At 37.2% G+C, this 16,743-nt stretch overlaps 1 protein-coding gene across 4 annotated transcripts in view; it reads left to right on the top strand.

Annotated features, from left to right (window-relative positions):
- Window positions 1-13,838, top strand: part of Sec16 (Secretory 16) — a 56,205-nt gene extending 42,367 nt beyond the window's left edge. For all 4 annotated transcript variants that reach the window (XM_065236682.1, XM_065236670.1, XM_065236664.1 and 1 more), the window contains 5 exons: window positions 3,489-3,697; window positions 3,764-3,851; window positions 3,913-4,300; window positions 4,370-4,542; window positions 12,497-13,838. In XM_065236682.1, coding sequence (XP_065092754.1) covers window positions 3,489-3,697; window positions 3,764-3,851; window positions 3,913-4,300; window positions 4,370-4,542; window positions 12,497-12,541 — 903 coding nt within the window. In that variant the 3' untranslated portion in view covers window positions 12,542-13,838. The remainder of the gene's footprint in view (window positions 1-3,488; window positions 3,698-3,763; window positions 3,852-3,912; window positions 4,301-4,369; window positions 4,543-12,496) is intronic.
- The last annotated feature ends 2,905 nt before the right edge of the window (window positions 13,839-16,743 follow it).

Genomic DNA, 16,743 nt, shown 5'->3' with positions numbered 1-16,743 from the left:
GAATTCGTAAATTCCCCTACATCTTTTAGTCATCATCATAAATGCACATACATTTAACTTGTGAACCCCAGAGTAGGCGATAATATAGGTGGCTTTTACCGAAGACAACAAATAAAGAAGAATGGCAACTCTTCCATTTTCTCATACGAACGCTATGAGACAGGTACAATCGCGTCATCTGCCGCTCAAAGGTAAATGCTTCGAACGAAGTTGATAGCAAAGATTACTGCCTATAATCGCATACCCATATGGATTTTCGTCAATTTTGAGATACCAACGTTATCCACTATCAATTGGCATTTACTTTCATATTGCGTACTACGGACTTGGATCATGAAAAATGTGAAAACAATATCAATTCAGTTTGTTCCATCAAGCAAAGTAATCGCATATCAGTCCCATTCTGAAATACAAACGTCCAGAGGTCAAGTTACAGTTCAGCTTTTTGAGTTGCCATATTTTTCGCTGATATAACAACACATGCAAGCTCGAATGCAACTGATTTTAATATGGAAAAGTTATTAATTAATTTACAATGCTTTTTCAAATATGTACATGGGAATTGCTTCCACCTTCACTCAGGCCCAGCGCTATTGTATCGGTCACTTGGATTCTGGCAAAGTTGCCAGTCTTCTTGATATGATGTCTTCGCTCTTACACAGAGGAACATGGTTCAAATCTAGGTTGAAAGTGCTTTATCACATTGTATAAGATTTTGCGGTGGTGTTTTTGAAGTCGATAAAGAAGCAAAAAACTTCCTAAATATGTCGATAATGAAGAGCAATTCATTTAACAAACATTTTAAAATATAGTTTTCCCAACAATAGTTTACTTGAATCAACACAATTAAAACACAGTTGTATTTTGAAGTTCACTGAGGCAAATAGACTTAAGAATTTTATTAGGTTCGACTTATGAACAACACATATGAATTTCATAAGCGTGACTTATGAATGATTTTCGGGTAACATGAGGTAGCTCTTATACGCCTTTAATCATTCCATTTTTCCAACCATTGAAAGACGAGTGGTCAACATAGGGCCCCGTAATCTCATTGTCCATGGTTCGGTTCAAGTCTGCTCCGATTTATTATTTTTTGTCAATTATTTTTTTTCATAAGGCAAATCAATGAAGTTCATACTGATTTCTTGTGGCTAAAATTCATAAGTGTTTGTTATGGAATTCTTAAGTTCTTTTGCCTGCGTCGTGTTTGATTGAAAAATATAGATGAGCCAACTATGGAATATAATTGTTGCCCTCTAAAGCCCTACCAATTTAGAATAGGTACGCTTTCAATCGCATGTATCGCCGAATCTGTTTGGTTTAGAATAAAACGTTGTTAGAAGAAAATGTGATGTATTTATTGTAGTTTAAAGATACAATATGGGTTTTGCGATTTTTATTCCTCTCGAATTAAAATTTGAACTTTGCGCTTGATACGTGCCATCAACTTCTGCACAAGCTGGTGGTCAACCTCACCGGCTGCTTTTTGCCAGTATCTGGCCATTGAAATAGCATCCTCAACCATTTTTCCGCCCTTCTTCAGCATTGATGATACATTTCGAATCGGCGGTTTGGGGGGTTCACCCCTTTCTCAATGACGTCTATCAAATTATCGCGAGACCACGCACTGTTGCGCATTCTTACTGTAGTGGCAACTCGCCAAATCTGGCCAAAACTTAGCGGGGCCCCGGTGGGACCTAATGAACGACAATACACGTTTTTTCAGGCATTCGTTGACTGTTCGTCCATATTGTTGGTTATGATGAAATTCGGAGTCTTCTGGCCACAGCTGCATATTCCTTGCTAGATCATCAGCTTACCGGGAAATTTCTATTTCTTGGGAACATCTCCGCGACCCCTGAAACATAAAACTTCTGTCTCGGATGTTGACATACTTTCATCGTTCATAAGAATGCATCCGTTGAATTTGGTTAGCACCTGGTCATACAGCTTTCGGGCCCGCGTTTTGGCCGTAATGTTTTGCTTTACATTTGGTTCGGTTGCTTAAAAGCCCGATACTTGAAGAAACCGAAGCACCGAGTTTGTTGGCCACATTCACGTCCGAAAGTCCTGGATTTGCTTTGGAAGCCTTCATGTCGTTCTGACGCAGTTTCCGGTCCACTATACCGGTTCGACGCCTTGATTGCACCTTCAGGGAAACAGACAAACGTTCCTTGAAACGTTTCAGCGCTGCACAGACGATGGTTTTGGCTATTTTTAACTCCATGCGACCATTTCGGGTTTTCATATCTTTTGTGCAGAATTAATTGTAAAACTTTTTGTAAAATTTTTGCACTGGACTTCAAGAGAAAGACATTGTAAACAAATTTCTGTCAAAAGATTCCAGACCCGACCATTAGGAGCGCTGTACCAGACAAAAAGAAGTGTACCGATTCTAAATTGGCAGAGCTTTATATTTAGTAAAATTAAGTATAGTTTCGAGTTATCTCTAAAACAATTGAACAATATAGTTATTCTAGCCAGACATACGATTGCGTCTAATATGCTTTGTTCTCCGTGGTTTTAGTTGGGCTCCCATTAGTTGTAGCCACACAAAGATTTCATTTTGTTTTTTTAACACATACAAAATTTATTAAAATATAGAATATGCTGTGTCAAAATTTATTAACTAGTGAATTAGTTGAAGTCAGTGTTAATTCAAATAGTTAAGGTTAAATGTTTTACATTATACTTGTGTGGTAATATAAGCTGCTTGATTGCTGAAGTATTGAGATCATTGCTATATGGTCCATATACAATTAACATACAATATGAACGTACTTGTTTGTTTTTCAAAGTTAGAACATATATTAACCTCAATTTTCTAATTATTATTGGATGATTTACCAACGTGTTACAAAACTCCCTACCTATATATTAGAATTGGTAGTGCATAAATCATGCCACATTAGTACAATCACGGCTTACGATAATCTATTCGCACCGAATGTTAAGACAATAGATTGACGATAATCAAACAATAAAACCATAATATTCCTACTAACCCCACCTGTTTTTCGATGCCCTTTCGTCCGAAAGCGGTTGTTTTAAATGATAGTTTTCTTTCTCGTTTTTCCACCTATGTAACTTCTATTCAATCTTGTGATTAATTCGGAAATATAAAAATCTTGAGTGTGAAACTATCACCGAATGATTGTTTTGATTGTAACTTAAAACCATGTTGTGTCATCTATCGTTGTTGTTGTGTAGAGAAAAGTGAAATGTATTATAATAATATAAATGAAGAAGAAAGCCTTAGCAAAAGATGAAATATAGCACTAAAGCCGGAAATATATATCACATTTGTTGTGAGCATTAGCGAAAAAAAAAGCCAATCTCAGTCTTTTCTATTCAATTTATGTTATTACAATACATTTGATTCGTTTTATTTTTGGACTTAATTTTTTTATCTATTTTATTCCGATCGTCGGCTAAGGCTTGGAACTAATTGTGTAATTTCTCAACCCCCCCTCGCCCCTAAACAGATACCAAAACCCTCCATTTCGATGCCAAATTCGGTGTCCAATCGACCGGGATTCGAAGATGGCAATGACAACACTAATGCGTCGCCAGCAGATCAAGCCCAGTCTCAACAGCAAGGCCAACCAAGCGGTTCATCCGGGAAAACGGCCAACGAACCAACAAAGAAGGCACCTCCCGCCAAGGATGGTAAACTGATCGGAAATGCCCAGAGGTAATGTAATTTGTTAGTCACTGCTTTTTAAAAAAAAAAAATATTCAACCGTTGTTTTTCTCGCAGCAATTCCGGTTGGTTCGGTGGAATATGGAACAAATTATCGTTGAAACCAAAAAATCAAATGATTCTTCCTGATGATAAGAACCCAACCGTAAGTATTGATTTTGCTGCATTACAGGATTTTAGTGGTCGATTATCATACTGTCTTCTAGATCGTGTGGGATCCCGAGAAGAAACGCTGGGTAAATAAGGATGGGGACGAGGCCGGGGAGGAAGCGTTTAAGCCACCACCAAAAATGTCAGACTTAATGCCAGGTGGCCCAGCACCTCCACCAGCTCCAATTATGGCTGCGCCGGTTGCAGCGCCAACAGCAATGTCAATGACCGCTGTTCCTCCTGGACCAACACCAACCGTTGGTGGTGGCAACTACGGAGCGGCAACTTCATTGAATGCTGATCCAAACGGTGCTCAAAATCCTACTCAGACGCAGGTTCAGCCTGTAGGCCACATGCCTGCCGCACCGGCCTCAACGAAGATGGGCGAACCGACTAAAGTTCCAACGCTACAGTCCAACATGTTCAAAATGCAGAGGAACCGAAGTGCGTAATTTGAAACTCTGTTTAACTAACAATTATGGTAATCTATAAATTTAAAAATTTCTTTCTCAGCTTTGAAAAACTCTTACGTGGATGTGTTCAACCCGTCCGGTGCGGCACCTAGTCGGCCAGCGGAAGCTATAATGGCACCTTCCGTTCCTGCTATGCCGACACCGCAGGTTGGTTACTTCGTACCAGGAGGGGCTCCGGCCGGTGGGCAAACCAACGAGAGTTCTGCAGCAGAGGTATGTTAATGCTGTTTTGAAGCGGTCCACATCAAAGAGGGATTTTTGGAAATTGGAAAGTCTTTGAAAAATCGGATTGTACTCAATATTGAAGAACCTGTGGACGCACATTTGCCCCATGTGTATGTATAAACCTCCATAACACTTGGGACAAATATGCGTCGAACGGCAGTGTAGCTAATCGAATACAATACAGTAGTTAGTAGTAATCCTATATACAGATTCACGGAATTATAATCAGACGATCTGGCAACGTGATTTGTTCTGTTCACAAAAGCTGCCAACACTTGCCACAGAACAAAATATTCCAGCTTTGTGCGTGACTTTACCACCGACAAACCGACATGAAACTTAAACTTAACTCTTGATCGAGAATCTATAACGGCATTTTCAAATGTGCAGCGAGCCCATCTGTCAAAACCATAGAAATTTTCTATCTAGATTAAAATAATTAGCCCGGAATAGATTAGACACGAACCAACTCATACATTTTGCATGCGTGTTCGTGACTAGGATACCCATTGTGTTAGAGATGAACTAGCCTAAGGCTAAAAATCTCTTAAATAAAGAATTAAAAAAAAAAAAAGGATACCAATTGTTCGCGAACACGGCGGCAGATGTCAGTTTTGTGCTTTGATCAGAAATGTGATGGTACTTTGTATGGTCATTCATGTCGGTTTGTCGGTGACTTTACCGTTGTCTACGGTGTGAGTTTGTTGTCTTGCGGTTATTTTTCTCATTGACGTTAAATGTAATCGCAAGTCAGTCCCACTCAGATTTTGGCCATAAAATAGAAATTTCACGATATTTTTTCCAATATTTTTCGGTAAACATAGATGCATTCTATCACATTGTATGTTTCTTTTTAAATTTATCACTCCAAAATAAGTGTCAAATCAGAAAACTTGAAACATCTTTGAACGCCGTTTACTCATTTCCAGATTTTTACAGATGGGACTGACTTGCGATTATGGGCAGAGAAGGTCCCGGAGAAACGTGCACAACTTTTCGGCTCAGCTCTGGTACTATCTTCGGTCCCAAGCTATTCGATGCACCCCTCGAAACATAGGAAAATCCATGAACCCCTCATTTTATCTGTCAAACATTCATAGCGAATCAAAACAGAAATAGTGTAGTACTAGAATTTCGACTAGAATGGGGTACGTTAATCGATTTGCTTGGGACCAATAGGCCAATCAAGTAGTGAGCCAATTTAAAATCGTTAGTTTCCACCGGTTGCTTCTACCGCTCTGCTCTTCGTCCTGTCATTGCTTATCTAGCTGCTTCCCAGTCTTCGGCTTGGGGGAAGATGCTATCCGGTGTTCCTCCGTCTTACAAAGGAAGCAGTCATTCTTATTATCATCATAGAATATATTCCACTTCCGATTGAGGAAATGTAGCGATGTGTGGATTTATTTTTTCACATCCATGTATAGTATACATTGTATACACCACGTACACCTTGTGTACATGTCGAAGCACAGCTCAGCTGGAAATTTCTCCCGGATTACACGCTTTACTTTCTCATATAGTAGCGTAGTATCAACAATCAATACTAAACTAACGATTTTAAATTGGCTCACCACTTTAGTAGCCTATTGGTCCCAAGCAAACGATTAACGTACCCTATTCTAGTTGAAATTCTATTACTACACTATGTTTGTTTTGATTCGCTATGAAAGTTTGACAGATAACATCAGGGGTGTGTGGATTCATGCAGAACATGCAGGGGTGAGTGAAATAGCTTGGGACTGCTTGGGACCGTTGTTCTGGTACTGAGTGAGCCAAAAATAATAATGATTTTCTTCGGGACCCAATGGTCTTAGAGTTACCTCTATGGTAGTATGGCGTATAAAGTAGTGTTTTTGTTGAGTAGTGCTGTGAAAATAAATTCATAATTTCGTGTGAAATAGTGGCGTGTGCCGCGAAAGGATTATTCCAACGCGTGCCCGTGGTGTTTTTCTAACAGGATAAGTAGAGGAAAGGTTGCCTAGCAACAAGTTTTTGTTTAATTTTGTATTTCCCCCCCGGCGCGCTATTGCTTTTGTATAGTGAGCTGTGGCGGTAAAATTTTATTTTGTGTTCTCCTCCCCTGTATATGTCTGCTGCTAACAGTGTTAGCGTTTAATTTGGTAAAATGGATGTGTGTAATGTATGCGAGCAGTCTATTGCTATGAGTGGGCTCCCAGTTACATGTGTAGGTCCGTGCAATGGAACGTTCCATTTCGCTTGTGCGGCACTCACGAAGACTGCGGCGAGGCTTATAGCAGATAATGCAAATGTTCTGTTCAAGTGTGATAGTTGTCTATCAGATCAGAGTTGTGACGAGCAGAATGATCTGATCTCGCGCGTCAAAAGGATAGAGGAAGATATGAAGAAGGTTTTTCAACTCTCGGACTCGATCACTGGCATGCGAGATCACATTGCTGCTCAGGTGGACATCGTGGTTAAAAGCGGGATGGCAGATATAAGAATAAATGTAAATGGTCTTGAACATTTAATTTGTGAGAAATTGGATAATATGAAAAGTTCATTCTTTTTAAATTGATGCGAAAAACCAATTAGCTGTAAAGAATGATCAGTGCAGTTCATCTAGGACGATTCAGTCGGAATCGGACCAAAATATCAGACGCAAAAAACGTAAATTAGTAATTAGTCATAGTGATCATGATGATGATGTTGTTTTTCAAGAAAATGCGAGTTTTGCGGATGTTGTAAAAAGACATAGTCGTGTTAGTCAAAGTAAAACTAATAGTAACAGTAATAGTAAAAGTAACAAACCAGATAATCGGAAGACTCGTCCAGTCATTGTGATTAAACCGAAAGAGTCCAAACAACCTTGCGAAGATACTCGTAAGTTTTTGAAAACTCAGTTGGATCCGAAAACACACAAAGTGGAAAGACAACTTGGAGCGTAAAGATACGATTGTTGCTGTTTTTTTTTGGATCTGAAACGCGCTTTTGAAATAATTTCTAGGCCCTTACTGTTAAGTACATTAATCAAGCGCTTTGGAATTACGAGTACTGCATATAAATGGTTTGAAAGCTATTTGTCTGACAGAACTCAACGGACTGTTTTTAATGATTCTGTTTCCAGTCCCGTGGGGAACAACCTTGGAGTGCCCCAGGGAAGTGTATTATGGCCCCTTTTATTTATTATGTATAAAGGGTGATACGGTCAAAATTTGGTCAATATCAACTTGACGTATTTCTTTCAATTTTGCATTTAAAAAACCTGAACACCCCTCATTTTGAAGGTGTGTGTGTGTAGAATGTTGCTCTTATTTTGATTTTGGAATTCACTCTTCAGTTGTCAAAATGCCGTCCAAGCAAGAAGAGCAGCGTATCAAAATTTTGCTCGCGCATCGCGAAAATCCGAGCTACTCGCACGCAAAGTTGGCAAAATCGCTAAAAGTTGCCAAATCAACCGTTACAAATGTAATTAAAGTGTTTGGGGAACGTTTGTCGACAGCCAGGAAGTCTGGATCGGGGGGAAATCGAAAACCGGAAGCCGCTGAGACGACAAAGAGAGTTGCCGGTAGTTTCAAGCGAAACCCTAACCTCTCTCTCCGAGATGCCGCAAATAAGCTGGGTGTATCGTCTACAACCGTGCATCGAGCCAAAAAACGGGCCGGACTATCGACTTACAAGAAGGTAGTGACTCCAAATCGCGATGATAAACAAAATACGACGGCCAAAGCGCGATCCCGGAGGCTGTACACGACGATGCTGACGAAGTTTGACTGCGTGGTAATGGACGACGAAACCTACGTCAAAGCCGGCTACAAGCAGCTTCCGGGACAGGAGTTTTATACGGCAAAAGGAAGGGGAAAGGTAGCAGATGTTTTCAAGCACATGAAACTGTCAAAGTTCGCAAAGAAATATCTGGTTTGGCAAGCCATCTGTACCTGTGGCTTGAAAAGCAGCATTTTCATAGGTTCTGGGACTGTCAACCAAGAAATTTACGTGAAAGAGTGTTTGAATAAACGTCTGCTGCCTTTCCTGAAGAAACACGGTTGTTCCGTACTGTTTTGGCCGGATTTGGCACCTTGCCATTACGGTAAAAAGGCCATGGAGTGGTACGCCGCCAACAACGTGCAGGTGGTTCCCAAGGACAAGAACCCTCCCAACACGCCAGAGCTCCGCCCAATTGAGAAATACTGGGCTATTGTCAAGCGGAACCTAAAGAAGACCAAAAAAACTGCTAAGGGCGAGCAGCAGTTCAAGGCAAACTGGCTTTCTGCGGCGAAGAAGGTGGACAAGGTGGCTGTACAAAATCTGATGGCAGGGGTCAAGCGTAAGGCCCGGCAATTCGGATTTCGAAAAGTGGAAGCCTAACTGAATATTTTTCCTGAATTTTATACTAATTGAACTTGAAAAAGAAATTTAATTTGATTTTTTAAATAAACGATTTCACCGATTTACACGCGTTTTCCCTTGACCAAATTTTGACCGTATCACCCTTTATTAATGACTTGCGACGTGTTTTACGGTTTTGCGACATTAACCTTTTTGCAAATGATACTGTGTTATTCATTGCAGCTAAAGATTTAGAAGTTGCCGTCTCACACTTGAATGAAGATTTGCAGTATCTAAGTAGATGGTTGAAGTGTAAGCAGTTAATATTGAATACAAGTAAAACTAAATTTATGGTAATTTCGCGGAATCGATTAAATGAGAACGTCTCTGTTGTAATTGATGATGAGACTATTGATCGCGTTCAGGAGATTAAATATCTTGGCGTGATTATTGATGACACACTTAAGTTTAACTCTCACATTGACAATGTCATCAAGAAAATTGCCAAGAAGTATGGAATTCTATGTCGATTGAAAAACGATTTAATTATTGCCAGTAAAATACAGCTATACAAATCAATCATCTCTCCTCATCTAGACTTTTGCCCATCCATTTTATTTCTGTCCAATGCAACACAAATATCGAGATTACAGCGCTTGCAGAATAAAATAATGCGTTTGATTTTGAGATGTAATAGATTCACTTCCTCAACTTTGATGCTAGACGCCTTACAATGGTTGTCGGTGAAGCAAAGAATTGTATATTTGACTATGGTGTTCATTTTTAAAGTAGTTAACGGTTTGCTGCCTCGATATTTGTGTGATCGAATTGAAAGAGGAAGTGACTTTCATAGATATAATACTAGAAACGCGGATGAAATAAGAACACCACATTTCTTGACTTGTGCTTCACAGAATTCATTATTTTTTAAAGGAATAAATGTTTTCAATTTGATGCCTAGACACATTAAACGTTCAACAACATTAGCAGAATTTAAGAGACATTGCATTTCACACGTTAAAACTGTCTTTTGAACGGTTATCCAGTGATTTTTTTTATGAATTGACAAATTATGTATCTTGACGAAGTTATTTTTAACAGATTATTTTGTATGGATAGCTGTCATAACGACTTTTTAATAATTATTGTAGCACTGTAAAAACTATTTCTGTTCGCCACGAGGGTGATGATGGATTTTTAATATTTGATTTAATAGTAGATTAATTTAAAAAAAAGTAGTCTACAAAGGTTTGAGCCTCGCGCGCGTATTACGGATATAGAGGACTGAATTTAACATTTGATAAAAAAAAATGCAATTTTGAAGCTTATTTGGAAGATACCTTGAGTTAGTAGTAAGTTTTCTGGCAAATGTTGGGGGTTCGTGAGCATTCCTGACATTACTGAAAATTATGATAGCATCAGATTGCGGGGTTACTAGTGTAATATGATGCTTTGTTGATTGATCATTAACTCTTGATTGCTTGTAATACTTATGAATATTTTAGGTGGACAAAAAAGGCGAACTAAGAGGTGGACGCCTGAGCTTTTCAACATTTATATCGCTGTGAAGCAACTGTAAACTCTAGAGGGAATTTATATCTGTAACTGAAACCAGTTCGATTTTGTTTGCCAACCTGGTTAAAATGTCATATTTAATTATCTTAAAGATAAATCGTCCAGCTCAAACCTTTGTAGGGGTAGAAGGTGGGACCATCATCATCAAAAAAAAAATATATATTTGCCCAGTACTAACGCTAGCTCATGCTCAGAAACCTCCGGTGGTAAGCCATACACACGCGCATATTGAACGTATTCCCAGATGAGACATGCGTACCTGTACCTTACCGAAAAATTAATTTACAGGGGCAGATAATTTGAAAAACTTGTTGTCTAAGCAACTGTTCATTAACTACGTAGACCGTTTTTTTATATTCTTGACGTAGACAATTGTCCATAAAAAAATTAAATTTGTATGGGCCGTGGATAATTGCTCCCCCCCCCCCCTCATAAACTGTCTACGTAGATAATGAACAGCCCCTAATGTGTCATATAAATGAGAAATTGTCTAATGTGCAAGATGAGCTTGAACAGCATGCGCAGCAACCAGTGTTCTTTTATTGGAGATTTTTCTGAAGCCCAATTGAAATAATTTTGCAGCCTAGTGGTTACAGGCATGATCTTAGTTGAAAAAACCGGATTCCAGGAAAAAATTGAATTTTTTTAATCTTGACAAATTTTTTGAAGGTGACGGACTCACTTCTAGACGGAAAGTCTAGATCACAAAGTGGACAAAATCAAAACATTAGTGATTCCGTCAATATCAATTGGGTTGTTTCACTTCGAAAAATATACCAATTTTTATACATTCATCTCGATTTTTAAATCAATATTTAAATTTTTGATCGTTGACACTAAATCTATTCGTTGACAGCTCGATCCCATGCAAAGTCCCACCAAGGGGAGCTAAGATGGTGATTTTTGCTAATGTAATCGTACTTATTTAAAATAGTTCCAGTGTACCAAAATTGATGAAATTTTGGATTTCGGTTCCATTTTTAATGAAGATAACGAATATGTATTTCTAGATAGAGCTGGAATTAGGGCCTAACAGCTTTTGTAAACAATGACTTCTCATGATGATTTCTAGAAATTCAAGGCACACCCACGCAAACCAACATCCTCATCGGGTAGGGAAAGACTTCCCCTACCCGATAAGGATGTTGGTTTGCGTGTGTGAGCCTTGAAAACATTGTTTACAAAAACTGTTAGGCCCTAATTCCAGCTCTATCTAGATTTACCTCAATACCCCTAAACAACCCAATTGGACAGTTATTGTTCCCAGTTGTTCGCTACTCTTCTAGTTAGACTTTACACGCTGATTTTTAATTAATCTTTCTAACACAAATGGGTTACCAAATCGAGCCTTAATTTACCTGTATGATTTAATCTAGGGGCACGCAATAACTCCAACGCAGGCAATGGCTGTAATTAAATTAATTCCATTAACAACTGCTTTAATTACATTAATTACACAATGTAGAACATTAACTACCTTTTAACAATATTAATTACAGTTGAAATTTCGTAATTAAAGTACATTAATTACATTTTCAATACTTTTAATTACATTAATTACGGATGGATAATTTTAATTACCGTCAGTACTACTTCAAAAAGCATTAATTACTTTAAAGTACTTTTGATTGTATGTTAACTTCAACGCACCGGTTCTTTGTTTTGCGTGCCCCTTGGTTTTAATAGTAGTTTGATGCGATTTAGTCTGAACGTTGGTCGTAAAAAACTGTAAGTGACTTTTTGGCTCGCTTTTTGGTGACTTGAAAATAGTGACCTAGCCACTTAAAAGTGACCTGCTAACATCCCTGCTTGGGACAATTGTATTGGCCCATTGAACGTCGAAAACAGCCTTAAGTATTTTAAAATCAAGAGCTAAAAAAAAAGTTATCTCCTTCTTCAATTTTGATGTCCGTGTTTGCGAAATTCGACACTCCTTCGTCTCGAGCAAAAAAAAATGCGAAGAAATTGCTAGACCCCAAATTCTAACTAAGGCTGAAAGCCTCCTAAATAAAGCTAAATAATAATAATAAATTCTAACTAAATCAAATGTATCGTTCTTCTCTTCTTGTCATTCACACAGGGAGTACCTCAGTTCTACAATCCCAACCAGTACGCCGGAGGGTAACAGCAGTAGAGATGCGCGCGCGCGCGCGTCTTTAAGTGTACTAATGTGTAGCCTAAATAAATGAAACAAACATCTACCTATTCTACCCAAGAGACTGCCGACAGTAAAAGTGGCAACAATACTAACACAAACAATGAAAGAAAGCATAACAACATTTAACGTTAAAAAGTCAGCGTGCAAGTCAGTGAAACTGTTGTAGGAGGTTAGATAAAGCTAGGACAGAATGTAAAATTTAGAAACAGCCTTTTTTTCATAGCAGGACAAGGACATATTATAATCGTAACACAATAAATTTCACGATCCAATTTTAGCGACGTGTGGTGCGTTTCTCATCTGTTGTTCATTTTTAACTTCGAATTTGGGACAAAGGAGCGAATTTAGTCAAAATTAATGCGTGTATAATTTTTCTTCTTCTAATTTTTGTATATGTTAACTACGTTTGTGTATATGAGTAATAGTATTTCTTTCGATATAGGGTTTTGATAAATTTGTACAGTATGATTCTGCATATAAACCTATTTTTTTAGAAAAATGATTTACAAAATTTTGTTTAATGTGTGCCTCTTTTTAACATAAGCATGTTTTTTGAAAGAAATGAAACGGATTGGTTGCTTTTTTACGTTTTACGCCGTTGATTATTTTTAGGCAGATTTTTGAAATATTCACTTGGATTTGTGGTATGTATTAAATCGTTTTGTGAAAAGGTTCTATATTTTTCTTTGAATGTTTTCGATTGCTCACTTTAATTTACTTACTGCTCCTAGGACATACATATAATGTACACATGGTCAAGTTTCTTTCATCGTAGTAATAATAGAAATGGAATGAAATAGCACATCCGGAAGAATAATATAGTGAATGCTTTGAAAAAGTATGCAAAGTTGAGTTAGTGAGGTAATGTGATATGTATTATCTTTTATGTATGTTTTATTTAAAGTTTATTTTCAATGCTATAGATTTTTTCCTATTTTCTGATTAGGTGCAAAATGATTCATTTATTTTTCGAAACAATGCATAAGAAAAAGACAAAAAAGGTGAACACCTCGAAACAGTTATTGAAAAAAAAAACAAATATTCTAGGTGATTGCAAAGATAAAAATCCTTCACAGTAGATAGTGATGATGCATCATAGTGAAAAAGGAAATCATGTTTTCTAGTGATTAATGAGCGAAAGATATGTAAGCATGGCAAGTGGTGATCTAGATAAAAAAAAGAAGAAGTGTAATACCCCTTTCTAGTGAAATGATGTGTATGAAGTTTAAAATCAAAATAAAACATCTACCTATTATTCATTAAAGAGCATTTCGGTCTGTGACATCTCCATCTAGAAATATTAGAGAAATTCTTATACCTTGAATGAATACAATTCCACGTTATTCATTCGGCCATGTCAGGCACGACGGAGGCTTCAGAAATAAAATTTGAATCCATCTACGTAAAATCTTCTTTGATATACGCTACCCATAATCTGTATAATGTATAACTTTCCCTGTATATGCCTTAAGCTGTATTCAACTGTTATACGATATGAGGCAACCAGGCATGGACAATCATTTGCATTGATTTCGTGCATTCATTTACATTCATTTGCCTCTAACTTTTTTCTTCAACAGCATTCCGTAAAATGATGTAAAGAGCTTTTGTAGGTTTTGTTATTAGCTACAACTTTTGTTAACAAGTCAAATCCGTATATCTTATGCATGACGAACCAGAGCAAACAGAAGCCACTACTGTTTTTCAGTGAATGTATTTTACATTCACTGAAAAACAGTAACAAGTTCTGCCCGCTCTAGTTCGTAACGCATAAGAGATACAGATTTAAGTTATGAGCAAGTTGTAGCTAATAACAAAACCTACAAAACCTCTATACATCATTTTGCAGAATGCTGTTGATGAAAAAAGTTAGAGGCAAATGAATGTAAATGAATATATGAAATGAATGCAAATGATTTTCCATGTCTGGAGGCAACCTTTACTCAACCTCTATACAAGCAAATCTGGCGAAATTAGTCAGCTCCTTATGGCTGTTGGGATGGTTGGAACAACCCAACAAACAATCGTTTATTGAAGAAACGACTTCTTGGCCATTTTTTATTCAACTGCATGCTTAACAGTACTTGTACTATTTTTAATAATAACTTCTGTTCAGGCTTTGTTCACACAAATCTGGAGAATTTATCAACCACAACATTGAACTACTTGGTGTTGTATAAGGTTGTAGAGAAGCTTTTATTCGACTTATATGAGTTGTAACAGAGTTTATACGATACAATTTTTGATTATTCAGCGTTTATTAGACATCACTGCTTCCTTAAAACAGTGATGCTCTGTATACGCTTGATTCTCATGTGAAGTAACGTTTAATTAGACTTTATTATACATTTATTAAACGATTATTCAACTGTGGGAAAATTAACCCGAAAATAAGAAGGACGGGGAGAGACAGGGAAATGTTGTGTTTCTTTAGTGTATTGTATTTCATTTTTTTTTTTTTTTTTTTTTTTAACTCTTTATTTGTTCTAAATTCAAAATAAATTACATTTCATTTTTAACCTAGGTGCTCCAGTTACTACAGTAACTTACCAGCCTTAAATGTTATGATATATATCTAAGTGTTTTTACATTGTTCCTGTCTTGGCAATTCAGTATTTTAAACAGGTTTTTTTAAACCTGCATGTCAGTATAACAATTGATAGCTTAAAACTAAATAACTAAAACTAAATCTTATCTAAGTATAAAGGGAATTAATCGTTGCAATTGAGGATTGTAACGATTTTTGCCGGAAATTATTAATTATTTTGTTGGACATTTGTGCTAAAGTCTCAACATTCGAAATTCTATGTACTTCGGTAGTACTGTACCAGGGAGGCAACTTCAAAATCATCTTCAGAATTTTGTTCTGAATCCTTTGAAGTGCTTTTTTCCTGGTAGTGCAACAACTAGACCATATTGGCACAGCGTAAAGCATGGCCGGTCTAAAAACTTGTTTAAATATTAGAAGTTTATTCGCCAGGCAAAGTTTGGATTTCCTGTTAATAAGAGGATACAAACATTTTATATATTTGTTACATTTGGCTTGAATGCCCTCAATGTGATCTTTAAAAGTTAATTTATGGTCAAGTATTAATCCAAGATATTTCACTTGGTTTGACCAGGAAATTGGAACTCCGTTCATAGTGACTATGTGACTACTACTAGGTTTCAAAAAGGAAGCCCTGGGCTTATGTGGAAATATTATAAGTTGAGTTTTGGAAGCGTTGGGAGAAATCTTCCATTTTTGTAAATAAGAAGAGAAAATATCTAAACTTTTCTGAAGTCTGCTGCAAATAACACGAAGACTTCTTCCTTTAGCGGAAATGCCTGTGTCATCAGCAAACAAAGATTTGTGGCAACCCTGAGGCAAATCAGGGAGGTCCGAAGTGAAAATGTTATACAATATAGGCCCAAGAATGCTACCCTGAGGAACTCCTGCTCTAACAGGTAGTCGATTAGATTTGGAATTTTGATAATTTACCTGCAGAGTTCTGTCAGTTAAATAATTTTGAACTAATTTCATAATATAAAGTGGAAAATTAAACTTTTTCAATTTAGCAATCAAACCTTCATGCCAAACACTGTCGAATGCTTTTTCTATGTCTAGAAGAGCAACTCCAGTTGAGTGGCCTTCAGATTTGTTTGAACGAATTAAATTGGTAACTCTTAAGAGTTGATGAGTAGTTGAATGCCCATGGCGAAATCCAAACTGCTCATCTGCAAAAATTGAGTTCGTATTGATGTGAAGCATCATTCTATTCAAAATTATCTTTTCAAAAAGTTTACTTATTGAAGAAAGCAAACTTATTGGACGGTAGCTAGAAGCTTCAGCTGGATTTTTATCCGGCTTCAAAATTGGAACAACTTTTGCATTTTTCCATTTATCAGGAAAGTATGCCAAATGGAAACATCTATTAAATAATTTTACCAGGAAAGACAAGGTACTCTCTGGGAGTTTTTTGATGAGGATATAGAAAATTCCATCATCACCTGGAGCTTTCATATTTTGAAATTTTTTAGTTATAGACCTTACTTCGTCCAAATCAGTCCCCCAGGAATCATCAAAAATATTTTCCCGAGAGAAAATATTCCGAAAATCCCGAGCAACCTGATTCTCAATAGGACTAGTAAGACCCAAACTGAAATTATGGGAACTCTCGAATTGCTTA

The sequence above is a fragment of the Ochlerotatus camptorhynchus genome, unplaced genomic scaffold, assembly GCF_037179485.1.
Source record: "Ochlerotatus camptorhynchus isolate MF236.1 unplaced genomic scaffold, CSIRO-AGI_Acam_v1.1 ptg000041l, whole genome shotgun sequence".
NCBI lineage: Eukaryota > Metazoa > Arthropoda > Insecta > Diptera > Culicidae > Ochlerotatus > Ochlerotatus camptorhynchus.
This window is presented reverse-complemented; position numbering and strand designations above follow the sequence as displayed.